Source organism: Hyperolius riggenbachi, chromosome 2 (genome assembly GCF_040937935.1).
Source record: "Hyperolius riggenbachi isolate aHypRig1 chromosome 2, aHypRig1.pri, whole genome shotgun sequence".
In the NCBI taxonomy this organism is placed as follows: Eukaryota; Metazoa; Chordata; class Amphibia; order Anura; family Hyperoliidae; genus Hyperolius; species Hyperolius riggenbachi.
Genome location: NC_090647.1, coordinates 120216731 through 120241403, shown reverse-complemented (window position 1 = coordinate 120241403; position 24673 = coordinate 120216731). Strand labels below are relative to the sequence as shown.

At 46.4% G+C, this 24673-nt stretch overlaps 1 protein-coding gene across 2 annotated transcripts in view; it reads left to right on the top strand.

The window, feature by feature from the left end:
- Positions 1 to 24673, top strand: part of PPP1R1A (protein phosphatase 1 regulatory inhibitor subunit 1A) — a 263501-nt gene that overhangs the window by 183006 nt on the left and 55822 nt on the right. For both annotated transcript variants that reach the window (XM_068265113.1, XM_068265114.1), the window contains exons 3-4: positions 6140 to 6177; positions 18764 to 18827. In XM_068265113.1, coding sequence (XP_068121214.1) covers positions 6140 to 6177; positions 18764 to 18827 — 102 coding nt within the window. The remainder of the gene's footprint in view (positions 1 to 6139; positions 6178 to 18763; positions 18828 to 24673) is intronic.

Below are 24673 nucleotides of genomic sequence, written 5' to 3'. Positions count from 1 at the left end.
ATGCTACAGAATGGTGGTTGGCTTAAACCAGATTATAATTATGGGTGAATGGAGCACTACCGTGATTAGCACAGCAGTAACAGTACTGGGGACTGTCTTGTTTTTACTGGAAGTATCCGCATTGGCTTTGGTAACACGGGTCATTATTTGTACTCCTATTTAGAGGTAATTTGTAATTTCATTTTTGTTATAGAGAAATAAACTGTTTGCGCTCTGAAGGTTGTGCCGTCTTATCAGATCTGCCATGCTTCAGCACATCATACAGGTCTTATTGATCATCTGATGTTCCAGTGTCTTGGTGCCTCTGTTGTTCTGATGGGCTTAATATATTTGGCATCTTACGGCTACAGATGGAGCTTTGTATTCAGTGAAAAGTGGGATTTCTTCTCTAAAGGGATTAGATTAATCGCAGTCTGATATCCTTGGATCTAGCACACACCAACTGCTTCAGTGCTCTTTGTTTGTTGTGATTGCTGTTACGTTGGTAAAATAGACTTATCTCGAGTGTTGCATATGATTCTGCATTCATAGAATAGAAGTCAAATCAAAGAGTCCTACAATTTCGGAAAATATACGTAGGATGTTATTGCTGCATATTTTCAAAAGTCCAACAAACATGAGTGTATATTGGAGTTGAAATATGTTAAAAAAAAAACAAAAAAAAAACACAGCAAACACCTAGATAGAATAGCTCTAGTAGCCATGAAAAGAAGTCTCTGCTTCTATAGAGTAGGTGTGTATTTAAAATCCCATCTTCAAGACCTTGGGTTTACCATTAAATATTATTATTATTATTATTGTGTGTTGATACAGCGATGACACCTTCCGCAGGACTTTAGAGTGCATAGTCATGTCACTAACTGTCCCTCAGAGTTAGTTTCAGTAATAATTTGATTGAAGATATGTAGGTTATTAGCCTTCAGCACCCGATCCGGATGGTGGTGTTGCCACCTAAATCTTCCAGGCCCACTGATGATCTTTTGGCATTCCTTCCCTTAGCCTTTGGAATTCAGCTTCCACCGCAAGGCAGTGATGCTAGTTCTTGGTTGACCCTGTGTCATCCCAGTACTTTCTGTATCCAATCAGAGTTCCTTGTAACATCTAGTGATGATCGTAATCTGCTAATTTCAGATAACGTGAAATTACGCGTAAATTTTTGCAGTTACTCATACCGTATATACTCGCATATAAGCCGACCCGCATATAAGCCGACCCCCCAACTTTTAGCTGAAAAACCAGGGGAAAATGATTGACCCCCATATAAGCCGGGGGTAGGAATGCTGAATTGGTGCAGGCGCGTGATCCCCCCAGTGTGTCCCAGTATAGCTAGTATAGTGCCCAGTATAGCTAGTAAAGTGCCCAGTATAGCCAGTATAGTTCCCAGTACAGCTAGTAAAGTGCCCAGTATAGCCAGTATAGGGCCCAGTATAGCCAGTATAGTGCCCAGTATAGCTAGTGTAGTGCCCAGTATAGCTAGTAAAGTGCCCAGTATAGCCAGTATAGTGCCCAGTATAGCTAATATAGTGCCCAGTATAGCCAGTAAAGTGCCCAGTGTAGGTAGTATAGTGCCCAATATAGCTAGTATAGTGCTCAGTATAGCCAGTATAGTGCCCAGTATAGCCAGTATAGTACCCAGTATAGCCAGTATAGCCAGTATAGTAGCCAGTATAGCCAGTATAGTGCCCAGTATAGCCAGTATTATTATATATATTGGAGGATTTTGGATGGGCGGCGTGGGTCTTACAGCACGTCACTGGGGCCCCTTTATGGTTCACACAGTGGAGGGAGACATTTTTCTGGTGACGTACTTTTTAGTTCGTTACGAGGCTGCATTGCAGCCTCCCCCTTAACCAGTGACGTACATATGTCTTCACCTATTCTAAGGGGCACGCCCCCACCCTGCCCACCAGCTCCTCCATTGGTGAATGGTTGTATGAATGTTCGTTGCAGCGTAGTTGTAGCCACGCCCCCCTGAAGAAGCCGGAAGCCGGCGAAACTGTCGGGAACGGCACGCATCTCGCTGCATGGGACGCCACGCCATCCTGCCACACTCCTGGATACTTTAGGCCCTCACATCGACCTAACCTGTCCGCCCGCTGCGCATCGGGCTATCAGGGTTATCCAAGGACGGCCACGCTGCCTGGGCACTACCCCACTACACACCACTGGAAAATGATGGGTCCTTGCTGTTCGCCACACCATGTTGCGAGGCTTGCTGATGTTGAACACCATCCTTAGGACTCTACAGCCAGGAATCGGTGAGATCCAGCCAATATACTTGCTGCCTGTCATGTATCTAGCCCGCTTGCTTGACTAACATTGATACTGCTCCTGCTAACTATATTTCTATAAGTCTACAAGGATTTGTGACTGTTCATTGCATGGGGCAGTACATTTGGTTGCTAGCATTGCATCATTCTTCAAGCTTTGCATACAGCTTATTTCAATTCCACACTTGGATTGTTTACCGGTGCTTCCTGTCCCTATCCCAAGACTTTTACCAGTGGCTGGTGTGAGTGGTGCACCTGGTGTGCGTGGTTCTAGATGGTTGCATGGTGGGGTGGCCATCCCATGTGTTTTTAACTTATTTAGGTGATATATTGTATCAATAAACTTTTTCAAAATTTTTCAACCTATTGTTGTTATATGCTATTTATATCGCACTAGTCAATATTTCTATATCACTTCCTATAAATTCTTGGTATAATAGCCAGTAAAGTGCCCAGTATAGGTAGTATAGTGCCCAATATAGCTAGTATAGTGCTCAGTATAGCCAGTATAGTGCCCAGTATAGCCAGTATAGTGCCCAGTATAGTCAGTATAGTACCCAGTATAGCCAGTATAGTAGCCAGTATAGCCAGTATAGTAGCCAGTATAGCCAGTATAGTGCCCAGTATAGCCAGTATAGTGCCCAGTATAGCTAGTATAGTGCCCAGTATAGCTAGTATAATGCCCAGTATAGCTAGTAAAGTGCCCAGTATAGCCAGTATAGTGCTCAGTATAGCTAGTATAGAGCCCAGTATAGCTAGTAAAGTGCCCAGTATAGCCAGTATAGTGCCCAGTATAGCTAGTAAAGTGCCCAGTATAGCCAGTATAGTGCCCAGCATAGCGTCCCCCCCCCCCCTCCTCCTCCTCCTCCCCCTCCGCGGCCGCCACTGCTATTACCTGCTTTAGGCAGTGGCCGCTTCCTAATCCGGGTTCCCCTCTTCATCATCCGTATACCGTAAGTGTATCACAGCAGCGCGCCAGGCGCTGCTGCTGTGATGATGCAGGGGGCAGGAAAGAGCGCGGCTTCCTGTAACGGCGATGTGTATCGCCGTTACCAGGGGAACCGCTCTTTCCTGCCGCCTGCATCGTCACAGCAGCAGCGCCGGGCGCGCTGCTATGATACACTTACGGTATACGGATGATGAAGAGAGGAACCCGGATTAGGGAGCAGCCACTGCCTAAAGCAGGTAATAGCAGCGGCGGCCGCGGAGGGAGCTGGCGGGCAGGGGGGCGCGGACCACCACCACCCACGACTCGCATACAAGCCGACCCCCCAACTTTTGGCCCCCTTTTTGGGGGTCAAAAATTCGGCTTGTATGCGAGTATATACGGTATGCGTTATTACATATTCGTAATTCAATTGACTTTGTATATTCATTCGTAATTACGCAGGAATTTACGCGTAATTTACACGTAATTTTGTGATGACTTTGGCGGTGAATAGCAAAGCTGTTAAGAAGTATAGTGGGTACTATTCAAAAAAACGATTTTTCAAAAATACCTTGTCGTTTTTAAGAAAATATGTATTTAAAAATGCAAAGAAAAAATGGTTTTTTAAACTCTTTTGCAATTTTAAAATCGATTTTCTTAAAAACTACAAGGTCTTTTTTAACAATTCTTTTTATAAGTTGCACTGTTCTTCTTAACCTATGTAGCAATTTTGGTAGCAATAGCATGTATGGGGCTTTGCTATTCATCACCAAGTCACCATGAAATTATGCATACATTACGCGTAAATGCATGCATAATTATGATTAGGAACAATTAACTACAAAATGAGAAGTTTCTTTTCGCTGTCCTGAGAGACTGACAACTAAGGGAAGGGAGATAAAAAATGTTCTGCTCTCTGTACAATTGTTATAATGACTGCATCTGTTTAGCCACTGAGAAGAAATCATGCAAAGTTTTGTAGACCAAGATTTGTGGTCCTTATTCAGTGTGCAGAAGGGTCTTGTGTACAGTGCCCAGCCCCCAACGTCTGCACCCTCTCCCCAAGTGCTCTGTACTGTAGTGATGCTGGAGAAGTAAGGTAGGGAGGGGGCCCCATCCAAAGTTTTACAGGGGGGAGGGGGGCAGTGATTTCTTGTTATGCCCCTGCTTCCTTGATAGTGCTGTCCTCAATATAGTACTTCAATCGTCTATAAATAGTATTGCATCAGGGTTGTAACTACAGGGGAGCAGCTCCTGAAAATGCAGAAAGGCCCAGAGCTGAAAGGGGGCCCCACTACTACGTCACTCAGGGCCGGCGCTACCATTAAGGCAAAGGAGGCAGCTGCCCCAGGGCCCCAGAGCTTGTAGGGGCCCCCAGTGGCTACAAGAGGAAACATTTTTTTTTCAAATCGGCCTTATAGTTTTTGAGAAAATCGATTTTAAAGTTTCAAAGGAAAAAAAAATACACATTTAAAAACCTGCCGACTTTAAAGCGGAATATAACCCTGCATTTTAACTTTGCTCTAAAACATTATTTACAGTATATTATATGCAACCAGCATTTTTTTTTTTACTAGACCAGCATTGGAAGGGTTACACAGGGCTTTAAAGGGAAGGTTCAGGGAGGGTGGAGAAAAAATAAAAATCAATTTCCACTTTCCTGGGGCTTCCTCCAGCCCGTGGCAGGCAGGAGGTGCCCTCGCCGCCGCTCCGCAGGCTCCCGTGGTCTCCGGTGGCCGACCCGACCTGGCCAGGCCGGCTGCCAGGTCGGGCTCTTCTGCGCTCCAAGTCCTGGCACTTCTGCGTCCCACGCCGGCGCGCTGACGTCATCGGACGTCCTCCGGGCTGTACTGCGCATGCGCAGTAGTTCTGCGCCTGCGCAGTACAGCCCGGCGGACGTCCGATGACGTCAGCGCGCCGGCGTGGGATGCAGAAGTGCAGGATATGTTAAGGAGATCATTAGGAATAAGAGGAAAAAACAATTTTTCAAAAAGACCCTATAGTTTTTGAGAAAATCGATTTTAAAGTTCAGAAGGAAAAAAGTATACTTTTCAATGCGGTAAATGTCACTTTTAGTAGCAAACCTAACGGTAGTGTAAATTTACATGCATCAAACGAAAGCGCAATAAATTTCCTGACGGGGTATCCAGGGGGTCTATATGCAGCCGCAGCGCTTTGGCCAGGATCGCTATACTGCCGCAATATGGATGTATGAAGATCCCTGGCATTTTTTCCTATTTTCCCAAAAAAAAAATTATATTTAGAGTGTGGGAATTTTTTTTAAAAAAAATTATGTGGGGTCCCCCCTCCTGAAACTTTTTAACCCCTTGTCCCCCATGCAGGCTGGGATAGCCAGAATGTGGAGCTCCGACCGATTGGGACTTCACACCCTGACTATACCAGCTGCAAAAAAGGTCCCCTAATGCCGATTTTTGTTCCGGGGTATATGTTGGGGGGGCCCCCCAGGTTTATTTTGCCCTGGGGCCCCATTGCTGCTTAAACCGGCCCTGACGTCACTCCCTCTGATAAAGGGCTCCATCCTTCAGATCAGGTGTTTTTGTGGCTACACTTGTTATGGGTGTGAAGATTATGATGGCCACACTTCTTTTATGACCCTTGTGAGATGGGCCCCCAGGCTGTGAGGCTCACCATGGGGAGGCAAGGGAAGAAGGGAAGGGGTGTGGGCATTGGGGAGGGGGGGGGGGCATCAAAGTTTTGCTGGGTGCCCCCGTGATTTGTAGTTACGTCCCTGCATTGCATGATTGTTTACATGGAATTTATAGGTTTTTTTGTTTGTTTTTTTGTTAATATACCGGTACTTGTTTTTTATATGTATTGCTTTTAATCCCCTGCAATACAGAGAGGCAAGCTTAATACAGCAAATTTACCTTTAATCAAAATGGAGAGTTGAATAAACTTTTTTTCTTTTTCCTACCAACAGATATTGATGAAGAATGGGTCCCTAATACTTTACAAAAGGTACGTTTTCTAGGAAACAACAGTGCCCTTTTTGGAGAAAAGGCTAATTAAATTGTTTATCTGACCGTAGACCTCAGATGGATTATAAGATCGATCCTACCTCTGGAAGACCTAGTCTGATATCTACACAAATACTTCAATCATCCACACCTCGCATGTACTGAAAATGCCATGAGACTAGGTCAAGGAGGAGACTCCTCCCACCTCCTCCAATCTCCCCCCACCCCCCCAAAAAAAAATCTCTCTCCATGCCGGCTCTTATTTGTAGATGCACAAGAAATACTCTAGATCAGAGTTCCCCAACCCTGTCCTCAAGGCCCACCAACAGTGCATGGTTTACCGAAAACCACAAACATGCACGGGTGAGGTAATTAGTGTCTCAGCAGAGCTGATTAACTACCTCTGTGGATTTCCACAAAACATTGGGCCTTGAGGACAGGGTTGGGGAACACTGCTTTAGATGATGCATTAAAATTTCAAGAAACGTGTTTTATGAACATCACTCACTAGCACTAGGTGAACAACTTACACTGAGGTGATGCAGCGCTTGTTAGACCAGCAAAACAATTCATGACTGCGTTTGTGATTATTTGTGTATCTACTGTAAGCCCCCGTTCACATCTGAAAGCCCAAAACAGATGCGCTTAGCGATTAGTGTGGTAAAAAATCACCTTTCGTGATTTCAGAGCGATCTTTGTCAGCGCTTTATAAGCACCAAAACTGCTGCAAGTAATCCGTTTGCGATTGGCGCTAATCGCAAAACACCCATGTGAGAACACTGCCATAGGGTAACAAAGATATAAAGGGCCTGATCCAATTCACTGTTTCTCCTAAGTTTTCTCCTTGGAGATAATTTTTTGTCTTCTTTTTAAAATACCTTTTCATCACTCTGCATTTGAAAAAGTACCAAAAAGTAAGTGAGATAGTACTGTCAGAATTATTCTAAGTATTTTCTTGCTTGCTAGTGGCTTAAAGTGGATCCGAGATGAACTTTTACTCATTGCATAATTGTGTTCCTTTCCTATTGTTTATAGGGCATTCCTTAAGCCAAATACTTTTTTGTTTTTGTTTTAATACCCTAATTCCCTATAAACTAAACAAGCCTCGCCCACAGCTTTTTAGAGAGCCTTGGCATTTTCAGACAGTAGCAAGGGCTGATGGGAAATCAGTCTGGGCAGGCGGAGGGGGAGGTATTACTAGCCAGAGATTTCAGTGGCAGAGGGGAGGAGGGAGGAGGAGGGGGGATTAGGTTTTTTTTTCCCAGGCTGAGTGCTGAAGATGCAGATAAGCTTGCCTGTGTGTAATATTTACAAACAACATGGCTGCTGTAATTGTATCACAGGAAGAAATAATCATATTCTATTGAAGCTGTTTGCAGCTAGATTTATCTAAACTTTAGATAAGATATATAGACAAGTTACTTGTTATAGTTAGTTTTTCATCTCGGATCCGCTTTAAAATGCATTTTAGTGACAAATCAATAATAATAATAATAGTGATAAGATGTGAAAATATCACCTAGGAGAAAACTTGAATAAAAAATGAATTGGATTGGATCCATTCTGTAAATAGTATGCAGAAGAGGTGGTTGGGGTTATTCTCTTGTCAGCAGTGAGAGTTGTCCCCTACATGGGGAGCACAAACTCTCTTTGCAGCTGCAGGCTTTTGTGAATGGATTCTGAGTTACATGACTTTACAGAGGAAATTTCTCTGTAACTGCTGTACCAAACATGAACATTGTGCAGGTAATGGCATAATCACCTTTGCTAGCAATGTTTTATATAGTAATGTGGGAGAGTAAAAGCTTTCATGTGAACAGCAATATGAAGCAGAGCTTCCAGGGAAAATAATGTATGCATATTTATGCCCATATTTCTGCTTCGAACTGTATCTCACCTCAGGAAATGAAAAAGAAAGGAAAAGAAAACTGTGGCTGAGTTCTCCAGGAGAGTTTTTTTTACTGTAGACGTATCCTCTTTTTCTCTGAAGCCTCTATAATTCAGTGTATCTCAACATTATTACAGCATGTACTCCCATTATTGAGTGTGTAGGCCAACATCGCCTATGACACATTCAAGTACCTCCTGAGGCTAACTGAAGTCCCCTTTGGGGTATGCGCATTGCGCACCATGTGTTGAGAACCTAGGCTATATAAGTGTCTGTGAAGAAGGCAACAGTGCAGCCTGACTGCTTGGAGTGGCAGAGGTACTGTCAGGAGCAGCTGTCGCATGTCACCTAGGAACACCAGTTTGCAGAATTTTTAAAATACAGTGCTGCCCATAATTATTCATACCCCTGGCAAATTTTGACTTAAAGTTACTTTTATTCAACCTGCAAGTACTTTTTTGATGGGACATGACATAGGTGTCTCCCAAAAGATAATAAGAGGATGTACGCGAGACATTATTATGGGGAAAAAAAAAACATTTCTCAGCGTGTGTTTACATTTGAACAAAAAGTGTCCAGTCCAAAATTATTTATACCCTTCTCAATAATCAATAAGAAAAAGCCATTATTTGTTATTACAGCAATCAAACGCCTCCTATAATTGCAGACCAGCTTTTTGCATGTCTCCACAGGAATTTAAGCCCATTCCTCGATAGCAATGAGCTCCAAATCTTTCAGGTTGGAGGGTCTTCTTGCCATCAACCTGATCTTTAGCGCACTCCACTAATTCTGAATTGGATTCAACGCAGGGCTCTGGCTGGGCCACTCCAAAACTTGAATATTGTTGTCTGCTAACCATTTCTTTGCCACTTTTGCTGTGTGTTTTGCTGGCTCCCGCTGTCCACCCCGCCCACATCTGTCACCCACATGTGGGTGACATGTGGGAGAGGCGGGGAGGGCAGCGGGAGCCGGCGGGACTTAGCGTCCTGCAAGGACCCGGCCAATGGGGTCGGGTTTGAAAGAACCCCATTGGTCTGCAAAGGACCAATGGGGCTCCTTGGAGCCCAAATTCAAAGATGCTTAGAGAGCTCTGAGCTATATAGCTCAGAGCTCTGTCGGGTCCGTGCAGAACGCTAAGTCCCGCCGGCTCCCGCTGCCCTCCCCGCCTCTCCCACATGTCACCCACATGTGGGTGACATGTGGGTGACAGAAGTGGGAGGGGTGGACAGCGGGAGCCGGCGGGGACTTAGCGTCCTGCAAGGACGCGTAGGTGTATGCGGCGGCTGAGCGGCGAGTGACGTCGGGTGCGGCGTAGTTACAATGTAACAAAGTTGTTACATTGTAATAACTTTGTTACATTGTAACTGATAGAACATTTCCGAGGCTATTGCGAGGGATCATTTTTTTAAAGGGACAGGTAAGTATTAGTGGTTAATTAAGAATATTAAAGGACTTTTTTCGTGGTTATGTTTTTTGTTCAATTAAAATACTTTTTCTAAGTGTTTGTGTGTTTATTTACTTTTAACTCTTAAAGGAAATGGGTAAGGGGTACAAGTACCCCTATACTCATTTCTCCTGGGAGGGGGGGGTGGGCATCTGGGGGACCCCTTTTTAAAGGGGACTCCCAGATGCCACCATGAACCCCCCCCCCCAGGAAATCGCAGCCTCCACCTCCACCGCCCATCGGAGGTGGAGAAGAGCCCCTTGTCCTTGGATTGGACAAGGGCTCGGAGGGGGAGGGGAAAGCTTGGCTGCCCCTCCCCTTCCGAGACCTCCCAATCCATGGACCATGCGGGCTGGTATAGTCAGGGTGCAGAGCCCCACGCGGCCGGTGCTCCGCATTCTGGCTATCCCAGCCTGCATGCAGGACAAGGGGTTAAAGAGGTCTGGGAGGGGGACCCCACATCGTTTTTTTTTTATATTTCCCACACTCAGAACGAAGTAAGTAAAACTCTTCCCACTTGGGGGAATCTATGAAAATAATACACTATTGTTACCTGTGCAAAAAAAACTGACATTTTCCGCATTTAAAAGACATTTTTCCCCTTGAAACTTAAAAATCGATTTTCTCAAAAACTATAAGGTCTTTTTGAAAAAAAAAATTTCCTCTTATTTCCACTGATCCCCTTAATATACCCTGGGAATTTGGTGTTCCTAAATTTTAAGCAGGCTTTGCTATTAACCGTTAAATTCGGCGGGTTTTTCAAAGTATACATTTTTCCTTTGAAACTTTAAAATCGATTTTCTGAAAAACTATAAGGTCTTTTTGAAAAAAAATGTTTTCCTCTTATTCCTTCTGATCTCCTTAATATATTCTCCAAATTTGAGGCTCTTAGCAATTAAGGGGGCTTTGCTATTAACCCTTAAAGTCGGCGGCTACCTAACATTGATCCATGCGTCAACTTTTCCGCTTGCGAGCATGGCCTTACGCATTAATTGCTAGTAGGAAAATTAAGCGTAAGACCGTTCCGTAACAACCTGCCTTACGGTATTCTTACGCGTAATTGCATAAGGACCATGCGTAATTACAGACACGAAACGTAGATAATTGTCTACGCCGTAACCGTAATTCCGTAATGCGTAATAGCGTAAAATTACGCGTAATTATCCGTAAGTGTAGTTTTTTCCATTACGCCCAGCACTACTTAGATGCTTTCCTTGCGTTGAAAGACATCCATGGCTACAATTACTAGGTAATGCCTAATGATGTTGATCCAGGGATTTTATCTGATTGCCATCTGGAGTCGGGAAGGAATTTTTCCCTTTTGGGGCTAATTGGACCATGCCTTGTATTTTTCATCATATGACAGAAGTGTGTTTAGAATGCTGCTCAATTCTTTTGTTGACCTGCCTTTAATTCAGTATAGACAAATTCCATTTGATTTTGTCAGTCACATCTGGTTTTTAAGGTATCATTAACCTGTGAGGTGTATTGCGTGTGCCTGGCCACATGATGCTTCGTGAGATAGAATTAAATAGAATTGCAGCATGCTACAGCAATGTGTGAAGCCAATATATCACAGCTCATAGTGGAGCCCGCTGCTTAACCACTGCACCCCAGGGAACCGCTGTGCATACAGTCATCTGTATTCTGCACAGGATGAAATGACAGTTTACTGATTTACATGCTTCAAAGTTTCAGGATTTAACACTACTGATGTGCATAGGAAAATGACTTTCCTGCCTGCTAAAAAATAGAATTATCTTAATGTATCAGCTTGAATGCTTGCGAATTTCCTCCAGCTTTCTCCCACCGGCCAAGAGACGAGATGTCAGTGTCACAATTTAATTAGCGTGCTTCAGATACCTTTAACTTTGAAAGGAAATGAATTGGGATTGCTGCAACCCTTCCAGAGCCGTTCACAAAGCACAGCTCAGTCAATCATTGAGACATCAGGATGATTTATACAGCAAATCAATCTGGTTTCTGTTTCCTGAACCTAGAATTGAAGATGATCTGTGATTAGTTGCATAGAGTTAAAACATTATGCACATCATCGCTGCAGAGGCGTAGCTAAGGGGTGGGGGACATATTTCCCCAGGCGCAGCATCTGTTGTGCACTGTATCGGACCACACCATCCCCAATGCCTTCTGGTCCCTTCAGCAACTTTGAAAGAATAAGGATGGGCAGATCTTCTCTCCTGCTCTATCCTGTTCTCTGCCCACTTCCCATCCACTCACCGCCTCTCTCCAGCCCTCCTCCTTATCATCGATAAAGTACCTACTTTCAGTGCAGTTTTTTTTTTTGCCCAGGATCCAATGCTACACATATGTCATTTGGCCCCATAGGTTCATTATTGAGTTAGTTCAGCATCCACTTATTGCTAAAGGTTTTGGCAACAAAATGTACCCATCGAAGCAGGTTACTTTGGCGCACAGCACTCAAGAATAATTTGGCGATTGCCAGACCCCGAATTACATCTCCCTGCAAGTTGCTACAACTCGGAGGGGGAATAGTATTTAACACCGAAAGGGAGTTTAGCCATCAATAGGAGAGCCATCAATAAGCTCAGCCTGCACCCAACTCACCGGCGGTGATACAATATGTACACCCCATAATAGGCTACATGTGCGCCACAGGAGCCCCCAGGCGGCGTGATAACTGTATTTGTCCCCGGTCACTGAAAAACTTAGCTACGTCTCTGTATTGCTGCCTGTCTAGTGTCTCACTGAAGCCCAGCATGTAATTATTATAATTAGGGCTTGTGTGATGATGATTTTCTTTTCTTGATCTCAATTGCCTCTTTCAAATCAGCTCGGTGTCCCTGTGATTCCATCCGATGGACTGATAGGGAGTCTGCTGAACTACTTAACAGTTTATAAATTCTTTGTTCTGCGCTTTCTACAACTTACAGCCTGTACTTCCAGTCTTTGGATGGGGTTATTTCAAATGCCATGTGATGCAAATATTACTTGAAAGAATTACAACATAGCTAATTTGGCTCCTATGTATGTGGCACATAATATGCACTATACACAGAGAATTAAAATCATATGGTGTAAAAAGACCCATGATGGTCAATCAGAGATCCCCATTGGTTTTTAACCCTGTTGGTGAGAAAGGCTGTCCTTAAATAGATCTTAGAATCAGAATCAGAATCAGAATCAGTTTATTCGCCAAGTGCAACAAATATCGCACCCGGAATTTTTTGTGGAACACACGGCCTAGAAAATTTGTTATACAAACAGATCGAGAAGACAGTACAAACAGATCAAAAAATAATGCGATAGATAGAGTATAGTTTAGGGGGCAGAGAGATTACACCAAAACAAACATTTACTAACAAGGTTACAACATGATATGATATAGGCAGCAGTGCAGACTAACGTGTTTTACGAGTGTGGTGGCTCGAGTTCAGCAAGCGGATGGCTTGGGGAAAGAAAGTATTTAAATGTCTGGTGGTCTTGGTGGGGATGGATCTGTAGCGGCGACCCAATGGCAGGCGAACAAAGTAGCGACTACCGGAGTGAGAGGGGTCGTTCCGTATTTTATTTGCTCTCGACCGCAGTCTGGAGGTGTGTAGGAGGTCCAGAGGTGGAAGCGGTGACCCAATGATTCTCTCTGCGGTGTTGATAACTCTCTGAAGCTTGAGTCTGTCACTCGCGGTAGCGCCTGTGTACCAGACGACGATGGAGGAGCAAATAATTGACTCAATGGTGGCAGTATAAAATGTTGTCATCAGTTCCCGCGGCATCCCAAATTTCCTCAGCTGCCTCAGGAAGAACAACCTCTGCTGGGCCTTCTTCTGGACCTTGGAGGTGTTCTCAGCCCACTTTAAGTCCTTGGTGATGGTGGCGCCTAGGAAGCGGACACTCGACTCCCTGGAGACGTTGGTGCCTTCAATGGAGACTGGGTCAAGTGTGGGAGGGCGCCTTCTGAAGTCCACTATCAGTTCAACTGTCTTTGCTGTGTTGAGTACCAGCTGGTTGTCCTTACACCATTTGCAGATGCGTTCAATCTCGTTCCGGTATGCAAGTTCACCGTCCCTGCCAATAAGGCCAAGGATGGTGGTGTCATCTGCAAATTTTATAACCTTGACAGAGTTTTCGGTTGATGTGCACCTGTTTGTGTAAAGAGAAAACAGGATTGGGGACAGTACGCACCCTTGCGGGGCACCTGTGTTTGTGGTTCTCTCCTGTGAGGAGCAGCTGCCAAGCTTCACCAGTTGCGTCCTGTTTGTGAGGAAGTCCTTGATCCAGGAGCACAGAGTGAGGTCGAGGCCAAGTTGTACCAGATTGTCGTATAGGATGTTTGGGCAGATTGTATTGAAGGCCGAGCTGAAGTCAAGGAGAAGGATCCTGGCATAGGTGTCGGGACCATCGAGGTGTTCTGTGATGTAAGTCAGAGCAATGTTAATGGCGTCCTCGATGGACCTGTTTGCCCTGTATGCAAATTGAAGTGGGTCCAGGAGGGGGTCAGTGAATCGCTTAAGGTGAGAGAGGACCAGTCTTTCCAGGATCTTCATGATGGTGGGAGTAAGGGCTACGGGCCTGTGGTTGTTAAGATCAGAGATCCCCGGCTTCTTGGGTACCGGGATGATCGTGGATTTTTTAAAGCAGGCAGGTACTTTGCCCTCCTTCAGTGATTTGCTGAAAAGAGAGGAGAGGACAGGAGCGAGCTCGGTTGCGCAGGTTCTCAGGCACATTGATGATACGCCGTCCGGGCCCGAGGCCTTCCTGGGGTTGAGCCGCTGGAGGTGTTTCAGGACGTCAGCTTCCAGGACTGGTACCGGAGCTGAGGTTGGTGACCCCCTGGGTGGGGTTTCTAGTGTTCCGAGTGCGGAGGGTTCCTTCTCGAATCTGCAATAGAACTCGTTGAGTTTCTCAGCAAGGTCTGTGCTAGGTGGTGCGTGCTGAGGGGGAGGTTTTAGGCTTGTGGCTGCCCTTAAGCCTCCCCAGACTTCGCGTGGATTGTTAGACTGGAGACTCAGGCGCAGCTTGTCCGAGTAGTTCCTCCTCGCTATCTTGAGTTCACGGTTTAGGGCGTTCCTGGCCTCTCTGAACTCCTCAGGGGTGCCGGATTTGTGAGCTACCGCCTTGAGTTTCCGGAGCCGGTGTAGCTTGCCGTTGAACCACGGCTTACTGTTGGGGAAGACTTTGAAGGTCTTCGTCGGGATGCATGACTCCTCGCAGAAGCTGATGTAGGATGTAACATTGCCGGCCCATTCCTCCAGACAAGGTGACTCCAGGGCTGTCCAGTCGGTACATTCGAAGCAGGCCTGAAGTTGCTGCTTTGCCTCCTCTGTCCATTTTTTCACAGTCCTCAGGGCTGGTTTAGCGGTCGTAAGCTGCCTTCTGTAGGTGAGGAGCAGGTGGATGAGGCAGTGGTCAGAGTTGCCGAGGGCAGCCCATGGAGTAGCCTTGTATGCATCCTTAAGCACAGTGTAGCAGTGATCCAGGGTGTTCTCCTGCCTGGTGGGGCACGTTATGTGCTGTCTGTAGCGGGGCAGCTCCTGAGGGAGGTTGGCTTTGTTGAAGTCCCTCATGATGATGAAGAGGGAGTCTGGGAGGGATGTCTCCCACCGTGTGATGGAGTCACTTAGCTTGCGGAGGGCGGCTGCGGTGTCGGCATTTGGCGGGATGTATACCGCGACAAGGACAAAGGAGGAGAACTCTCTGGGGGAGTACATAGGCCTGCAGTTTGAGATAAGGAGCTCAATGTCTGGAGTGCAGCACTTGAACAGGGTGGTGGTGTTGGAGCACCAAGCAGTGTTGATATAGAGGCAGATGCCACCCCCTTTGCTTTTGCCGGATAGGGACAGATTGCGATCCGCTCGGATGAGGCTGTATCCTGGTAGGAGCACAGAGTTGTCCGGGATGTTGTCCTTCAGCCAGGTCTCTGTGAAGCAGAGGATAGGTGTGCACCCTGCAAGCACGTGTTTGCTGCCGAGCAGAATAAGCAGTTCGTCCAGCTTGTTTTGGAGGGATCGAACATTTGCTAGTAGAATGGCAGGGAGGGGTGCGCGCAGCACACCTCTCCTTTTGAGTCTCACGAGTGCACCTGACCTGCAGCCTCTGTAGCGGCGTTTGTTTGGAGCCCGCTTGGTGGTACTGGTGAGGTGGTTGAGGTGGGCACAGACCATGTTCCACAGGAGCGCAGCTGTCTCTGTATCACTGGCAGCAAAGACCTCCCATTTCAGGAGTTCCTCCCGTGAGTGGGTGATGGTGTGCTGCCCTGGAAGGGAGTATGGCCTCTGCAGATCTTGGCTCGTGAGGCCCCACTTTGCCTGGCTAGTGGTGCATGAGAGTGGCTGCTGAGGATTGCGGATAATCGTTGCCATCTTGTACTACATTTGGGGTTTAGACGAAAGTTCAATGCAGGGGAGGAGGTAGGAGGGCCCCTCGATGGGAAAAGGTGCAATTTGGCGTCAAGCCCGGGGTAGACCCTTTCAAGCGGTATGCGAGAGGAGCAGGAGGGGTGCTTAGTGGGAGCAGGATGCAGGGGGAGCAGGGGGATATGCCCTGAAGCCCTGAGCTGGATGGGCCATGATGAGGGGTCGGGTTGTGTGGCCAGTAGCAGGAGAGGTGAAAAAGGGCCCAAAACACAGCATTATAGTAAGGGAAACAGTCAAATTACAGGTGGAGAGGCACTTACAGGTAGATGCTGGTGTTTTGTAGATGCTGGTGGTCCAAGCTGCTGGTTCCTGTGATGCGGCTGTGTATGCCTTTAAGAAGCCGGAGGGAGGCGGCCACGTGGGCAGCGCGTGGTGGAGATGTACTCGGCCGGGTCTGCTGCCTTGGAGCTGCGTGTGGGGATGTTCGGTGAGGCAGAGGGCACAGCGTGTGGTGTCGTTACTGAGGGCATCCAGCAGGCACACGGGTCTTTTCAGCAGTCAAGGGCTGAGTCCTCTAGCGGTGAGCTGAGTGGCTTGGGCGTCTGGATTCCTTGGAGGCGGCAAGGGTGATGGAGGATCCGAGGCTGTTTGGGAGGAGGCCAGGAGCACCCGGAGCTTTGTCGGAGACCCAGAAAGTTTGGCAGAGAGCTGGCAAGCCGCGTCATCGGGTCAGGAACCGAGGTGAGAGAGATTGCAGGCAGGCGGGTGCGCAGCGGTATGAGAGGTGGCTGCAGCTGGGATCTGTCCTGCACAGCGAGAGCTGCAAGCTGCCCTATATACATCTACATGCTACTTACTATATACACTACTGCTGCTACTACTTTACTAGCTTAAAAGACTAACACTACAAAACTACAAAACTAACAACTACTGCTACTCTAACTAACTGCAAGCTGAAACAAGGGGAAAAGATCAGGAGCCGATGTGATCCGTGGCTGCCCGTTCCGGCTCCTGGTTTCAAATAGTTGGAAGGGCTGCCATGTTTGATAAGTTAACCCCCCTGTTCCCTTTTCACTGCAATTATGCAGGGTCGGTGTGAAATTCATCAAGTGTTACTAATGTTATCTGTTTGAAGTACAGTCACCCCCCCCCCCTTTCCTAATGCTTAATGGGTTTGTTTGATCTAAGCTTGTGGGCAATTCATTCTAATTAGGTGAGTCCTTCATCTGCCTTCCATCTTCTGTTGCTTGGGACTGTCTTGCCAGATGGAAGAAGTACAGGAAGTAGAAGGAATATGTCTGTAATTAACGCTTAAATGTAGAGATGAGGTAAAAATAATGAACCACATTTTTAGCATGCATGTTTAATTTGCTATTGAGCTGCCCTGAAAGTTAAAAATGATGCTTGGTTTTCTTTTTTAAAGGAGATCTCCCTATAATGATAATTCTGGTGAACTAAAACACGTGCTTCAGTGCAATTCATCCATTCTTGTTACAGAGTCAAGGGTTTCCATCTGCAATAGGAGGAGAGGAGTCTTCTGAAGTCTCAGTCACTGAGACTAATTAATAGGATGGCCATGGAAGGTTACATGTCCTATCTGAAATAAGGGAGAATGAGACATTTGGTGTCTTGGTTAAAATATAATGGCAAAGGAAGTCTCTGGGTGGTAGATTAAGATCCAGATTTTATTGAGCCATTCAAAGGAGACAGGTACTATGGCGTCTAAAGAGAAGGGTGCTATGCTCATCCTGCTTAGGGACCAGGATTTTAAATGGGAATGAAACAGCGTAATTTGCCCACCAGCAATAACTGGCAGCTAAATTACACTTTACCCTCTAATCCAGGGGTCTCAAACTCGCGGCCCGCGGGCCATTTGCGGCCCGCGATACAATATTTTGTGGCCCCAGGGCCCCAGAGCTTGTAGGGGCCCCCAGTGGCTACAAGAGGAAAAAAAAATTTTCAAATTGGCCTTATAGTTTTTGAGAAAATCGATTTTAAAGTTGCAAAGGAAAAAAATACACATTTAAAAACCCGCCGACTTTAATGGTTAATAGCAAATCCACCTTAAATGCTAGAAACCCTAAATTTGCAGGATATGTTAAGGAGATCATTAGGAATAAGAGGAAAAAACAATTTTTCAAAAAGACCTTATAGTTCTTGAGAAAATCGATTTTAAAGTTTCGAAGGAAAATAGTATACTTTTAAATGCGGTAAATGTCACTTTTAGTAGCAAGCCTAACGGTAGTGTAATTTTACATGTATCAAAAGAAAGAGCAATACATTTCCTGACAGAGTTTCCAGGGGGTCCATACGCAGCCGCAGCGCTTTGGCCAGGGATCGCTATACAGCCGTAATATGGCTGTATGAAGATTCCGGGCATTTTTTCCTATTTTCCCAATTTTTTTTTTATGTTTAGAGTGGGCGGGCAGAGGCGGCGATCCGCCGCGATTGACGTCAGGAGGGGCAGAGCTGAAGCTGAAAGCTCTGCCCCTTCCAGGAAATGCCGGCGGATTGCCCCCGGGGCGATTTCTGGGCTCTGCAGCCCTCGTTTTGCGGCGGGGACACGTGAACTCCCTTATGCGGCCCAGCCTCATCCTGACTTTGCCTCCTGCGGCCCCCGGGTAAATTGAGTTTGAGACCCCTGCTCTAATCAAAGGTGGCCTGGAGGGGTAATGGTAATTAACACCGCCCGGACTTTTACAGGAGCCGGGTGAGCCATTTTTCAGCTTTACCTTGCGCCCAAATTTCCAGATGTCTTAGTTACATGAACTCAGCATTTTTGCTTCATGTCATGGTTAGAATAATCCTTCTAGTCGTTAGACATGAAAGTTGTTTTCATGAAACACCAGTCAATCTCTGTACTAAGCTGGTGATATCACAGTGATATGTAACAGTGTGACTTTTTCTTATCTCTTTTTTTCAGTCCACGTTATCTATGTCCCCACATCAGAGGAAAAAAGTGTCCCGCACAACACCAACAATGAAAGGTAATGAATTTCTGTTTTGTGTTCAACCAGGGGAGCATTTGCTCTTTCGTTTCCCTATAATCTTAAACATTGTTATTATTACTATTATTAATGATTCATAAAGCAACATCTTTTTTCATGTGTGGTACAGAGTAAGAAACAAACATGGTTATATAAAAATACAGACATTGGTACACAATACAGGGTTAGTAGACAACATAAAATGTTACAGTGACCAGGATACTAGAAAAACAGAATACTCAAAAGTACTAGGAAAGTATAGGAAACTAAAAGGGACCTACTAAAAACCCAACGCTCAGTGTAGTTTGGCTTCTTAAAACAGAAGGTATGTAAGGAGATTCAAGGGCTTATGGTGGCCATACATGGTACAATAAAAACGTTTGATCATCCCGTTTATTCAATCTAAATGATCAAATCGAATGAAAGTTAAAAATATTTTTTTTTTCGATCAAGAAATTCGAACGATTATCCTGTCTTTTCGAGAAAAATTAGATTGGACATGCTGGAAAAATCTTTATATTCGATCTAACGGAATAATCGAACTAAATTATCTAATCGAAAAAAAAATGAAAAATTGTACCATGTATGGCCACCCTTAAGGAGATAATTTGCATATTCAGTAGTGATGCATTGTGGGAGATCAATACACTAGGATGACAAAATGTACAGCAACTTACAATGACCAGAAAGGAGAGGACCCTGCCCTGTGAACCTACAATCTAAAGGAATAGGAGCGAAATAACGTAGGGTAATACATAAGGATGTGCATCTGGAGTGTTTTAGATTTTATTCAGCAAGAAGTAAAGCTTAGCCAGATGGTAAAGGACATTTCCTAGGTTATATTCTTGTAACCTTGTCTTAAAAGGTGATTCTTTAAAGGGAAGGTCCAAGCAAAAAAAAAAAATGAGTTTCACTTACCTGGGGCTTCTACCAGCCCCATGCAGCCATCCTGTGCCCTCGTAGTCACTCACTGCTGCTCCAGTCCCCCGCTGGCAGCTTTCTGACCTCGGAGGTCAGGGCCACATTGCATACATTTTTACACATTCCCGCTAGTGCAGGAACATTAACACATACATTTTTACGCGTTAGTGGTGCAACGCGTAAATTTTTGTTCCTGCACTAGCTGGAATGCGTAAAAATGTATGCAATGTGGCCCTGACCTCCGAGGTCAGAAAGCTGCCAGCGGGGGACTGGAGCAGCAGTGAGTGACTACGAGGGCACAGGATGGCTACATGGGGCTGGTAGAAGCCACAGGTAAGTGAAACTCATTTTTTTTTTTTTGCTTGGACCTTCCCTTTAAGGGTGCCCTTTAAGTTTTCCAGGGTTGGAGAATAATGTACTGTATGTGCTTTGGAAGGGAATTCGAGAGGCTTGTGAGATGTCTTGTATGTGAAGATGTGATTTAAGAGGAGAACAGAAGAAGGTTGTGTGTAGGGCGGTGGTTGTGGTTTGTGTGATAGCTAGAATTTATATAGTAGATGAAAAGGGGAGAAAGATTGTGCAGGGCTTCATAGGTAAGTGACTTTGAAGTAGATACCCACATTAATTGACAACCATTGCAGATCTTGTCAGAGAGGAACAGCAGTTCAGGAACAAGAAGAGAATTGGATGAGCAGCCGAGTTCAGGATAGATTGGAGGGATGCAAGTCATTCACTTGGTAAGCCACAGAGCCAGGGCCGGTTCTAGACTTTTTGCCGCCTGAGGCAAACTTGTGAGAAACTGCCAATGAGGGGGGGGGGGGGGCACCGAGCTGGAGGGGGTAGCAGCAGGAAGGTGGTATTGGGCACAGTGGCGAGTGGGGGGGGGGGGGGGAGTGGGGGGGGGGTCAGACCCCGCTACCTGACCTGAGTCCCCCGATCTGCGTTCCCCCTCCAGCTTAAGTGCAGCAGCAGTGTATTAAAGGAGAACTATAGTGAGAGGTACAGTATATAAAGGCTACCATATTTATTTCCTTTTAAGCAATAACAGTTTCCTGGCAGCCCTGCTGATCTATTTGGCTGAAGTAGTGGCTGAATCACACCAGAAACAAGCATGCAGCTTGTCATATCTGTCAAAATTGTCAGAAGGCCCTGATCTGTTGCATGCTTGTTCAGGGTCTATGGCTGAAAGCATTAGAGGCAGAGGATCAGCAGGATAGCCAGCAGGTAACTGGTATTGCTTAAATGGAAATAAATATGGCAGCCTCCATACACCTCTCTCTACAGTTCTCCTTTAATACCAGGCAGTGGGCGGGGATGACTCACCTCTTCCACGTTCCAGCGTGCGTTCCACTCTCGTCACTTCCTGTGATGCCGCCCACTTACAATACAGTGGGTCGACATTGCAGAAAGTGACGAGAGTGGAACGCACGCTGGAAGGCGGAAGAGGTGAATCATCCCTGTCCGCTGCCTGGCATTAATACGCTGCTGCTGCTGCACTTGAAAGTTGGAAGGGGAGCACAGATCGGGGGACCCAGGTGAGGGAGGGGGGTCCAACCCCCCTCCCTGCTGCTGAAACCAAACCCCCCCCCCCCGCCTGCTACCCCCTCCAGCTCGGCGGCCCCCCACACCCACGCGGGTGCCACCCCCTTCCCCCCCACCCGGACTTTGCAGCCCGAGGAACCCGCCTCACCCGGACTCATGGGCGAACATATAAATTATTCAGGATACCCACTTTTACAGTAATTTTTCTGGTTTCAGCTAGAGTTGGGCCGAACCTCCGATTTTAGGTTCGCGAACCTGGTTCGCGAACTTCCGCGGAAGGTTCGGTTCGCGTTAAAGTTCGCGAACCGCAATAGACTTCAATGGGGATGCGAACTTTGAAAAAAAAAATAATTATGCTGGCCACAAAAGTGATGGAAAAGATGTTTCAAGGGGTCTAACACCTGGAGGGGGGCATGGCGGAGTGGGATACATGCCAAAAGTCCCCGGGAAAAATCTGGATTTGACGCAAAGCAGCGTTTTAAGGGCAGAAATCACATTGAATGCTAAATGACAGGCCTAAAGTGCTTTCAAACATCTTGCATGTGTATACATCAATCAGGTAGTGTAATTAAGGTACTGCTTCACACTGACACACCAAACTCACCGTGTAACGCACCGCAAACAGCTGTTTGTGTAGTGACGGCTGTGCTGGACTGGTGCACACCATGGCGAGAGTGCAGGTTTTGGTGGCTTTACAGCCCATATGGTCGCCTGGCTGATGTAGCTGAATGACAGAACAGTAACTGTCCAGCTGATCAAATTTGGTCTGACCACAATGAGGCAACGACCTTATTATCGTGGGTGTGCCCCCCGAGACACTCATCTAGGCGCCGGTCATTGCTTCATTGTGATACGCAAGCCCCTTCACCACGGCAAGGTAATGATCACGAAGGGGAATGGGCGCATGTACATGCCTTTTCTTTTGTTGTTGCAGCTGCCCGCAGTGCAGCCAGAAAAATTAGGCAGTCATGTACACGCACCAGAAAAATTATTACAGCGGCCGCTGCTAGCAGCGGCCTAAAAAATTCAGCAATCCGCCTGGAGTCCCGGACCCTGTTGGTGGTGGCGGAGAAGGTAGTCAAGCGGCCTGCAGGCAGACATGCTGTGTGGAGGGACTGGGAGCGACTTAGTCTTCTTGGGGCAGGCCAGGCAGCCAGTCACACGGCGGGTCCACTGAACAGAACAGGTATGCAGTGGCGGGTTCACTAAACAGAACAGGTATACAGTGGCGGGTTCACTGAACAGGTATACAGTGGCGGGTCCACTGAACAGAACAGGTATGCAGTGGCGGGTTCACTAAACAGAACAGGTATACAGTGGCGGGTTCACAGAACAGGTATGCAGTGGCGGGTCCACTGAACACAACAGGTATGCAGTGGCGGGTTCACTGAACAGGTATACAGTGGCGGGTCCACTGAACAGAACAGGTATGCAGTGGCGGGTTCACTAAACAGAACAAGTATGCAGTGGTGGGTTCACAGAACAGGTATGCAGTGGTGGGTTCACAGCACAGGTATGCAGTGGTGGGTTCAATGAACAGGTATACAGTGGCGGGTCCACTGAACAGAACAGGTATGCAGTGGTGGGTTCACAGCACAGGTATACAGTGGCGGGTCCACTGAACAGAACAGGTATGCAGTGGCGGGTTCACTGAACAGAACAGGTATGCAGTGGCGGGTTCACTGAACAGGTATGCAGTGGTGGGTTCACAGAACAGGTATGCAGTGGTGGGTTCACAGCACAGGTATGCAGTGGTGGGTTCAATGAACAGGTATACAGTGGCGGGTCCACTGAACAGAACAGGTATGCAGTGGTGGGTTCACAGCACAGGTATGCAGTGGTGGGTTCACAGCACAGGTATGCAGTGGTGGGTTTACAGCACAGGTATGCAGTGGTGGGTTCACAGCACAGGTATGCAGTGGTGGGTTCACAGCACAGGTATGCAGCCAGACAGGAACAAGTTAAGCCTAACTAATCTTTCCCTGAGAGACAGTCTGCAGCAGCTCGCCCTACTCTCACTAACGCAGGCAGCACACGAGTGACCGTAATGGCCGCCGCTGCCTGCCTTATATAAGGGGGGTGGGGCTCCAGGGGCTAGTGTAGCCTAATTGGCTACACTGGGCCTGCTGACTGTGATGTAGAGGGTCAAAGTTGACCCTCCATGTGCATTATGGGGCGAACCGAACTTCCGCAAAGGTTCGCCTGCGGGACGCGAACGCGAACCACGGAAGTTCGCATGGAACCGTTCGCAGGCGAACCGTTCGGCCCAACTCTAGTTTCAGCATCAGAAACACTTCCTATAGCGATATATATTGTTGTATAATGCTATATAACCCCTCTCTCCCAGTGATGTTTAGCCTAGTTGGATACTGTGAATTAGATTAGAAGCCCCACTTCTGTCTACCTCCATTTTCCTTTGAGTAGATAAGAGATGGGTTTACAACTGCTACTGTGGATTGAAGAAGTCTACACTGCCATGACTAGATCTCTGTTTCTAAGTATGGGGGATCCAAGTTAGTTTTTTTGATGCCCTTTGGGACGCAAACAGATTATCATACATTCAGTTATAGTATGTAGAAATGTTATTTGGTCGCTATGGGCAACAACACACTTTTGGTTTGGCACCAGCAGTTTAGCTTATAGCTGCACCCAGCGATATGACATTCCCACAGCCGGCAGATATCTCATCTCAAAAGTGGACTGCAAACGCCTCATGCTTTAAAGAATTTATTCAGCAAAACAGATATACAGTTGTTTTCATCAGCAATCTTATCGGCGTTACATGATTATTACCTCAGCAAAGCAATCAAATTGTAGTAGGTCACCTTAAGCGTTTCATGGCATCTTGAACTAGTCATTATGATTAGCTCAGGCTTTCTCTTATGAACATCTATGCTACGTTGCACTAAGACGGCACAGCATACAGTATAAGAAGTTAGGAAGTGAATAGAGGTAGTCAGGAAGTAGAAGTAACTAGAAGAGTAACTAGAAGAAACTGGAAGTGATTTCCCCAAGAATGTCCATTCTTTATAAACAGCCAGTCAAGGGTTAACCCTGGGGTCCACCCCTAGTGGGTGGAGTCTGCTGTCGATCACATACTCAGGCTGTGATAGGCTGGCAGCAGCATGTGATGGCCTGACCAGCACAGTCTTTACTGTACATGCACAAATTTCATTCTTCTTTCCAATGACTTGTTCCCTGATTCTTAGGAGAACATTGCTTTCTATTCCCTGGCCATCGTTTACCTTTAGGAAATATGACAACACTCTGGGCCTGATTCACAAAGCGGTGCTAACAGTTAGCACGCTGGTGAAAAGCCCTTTATCATGCCTAAACTCAGTTTAGGCATGATAAGTTTAGGTGCGATAAGTTTAGGTGTGATA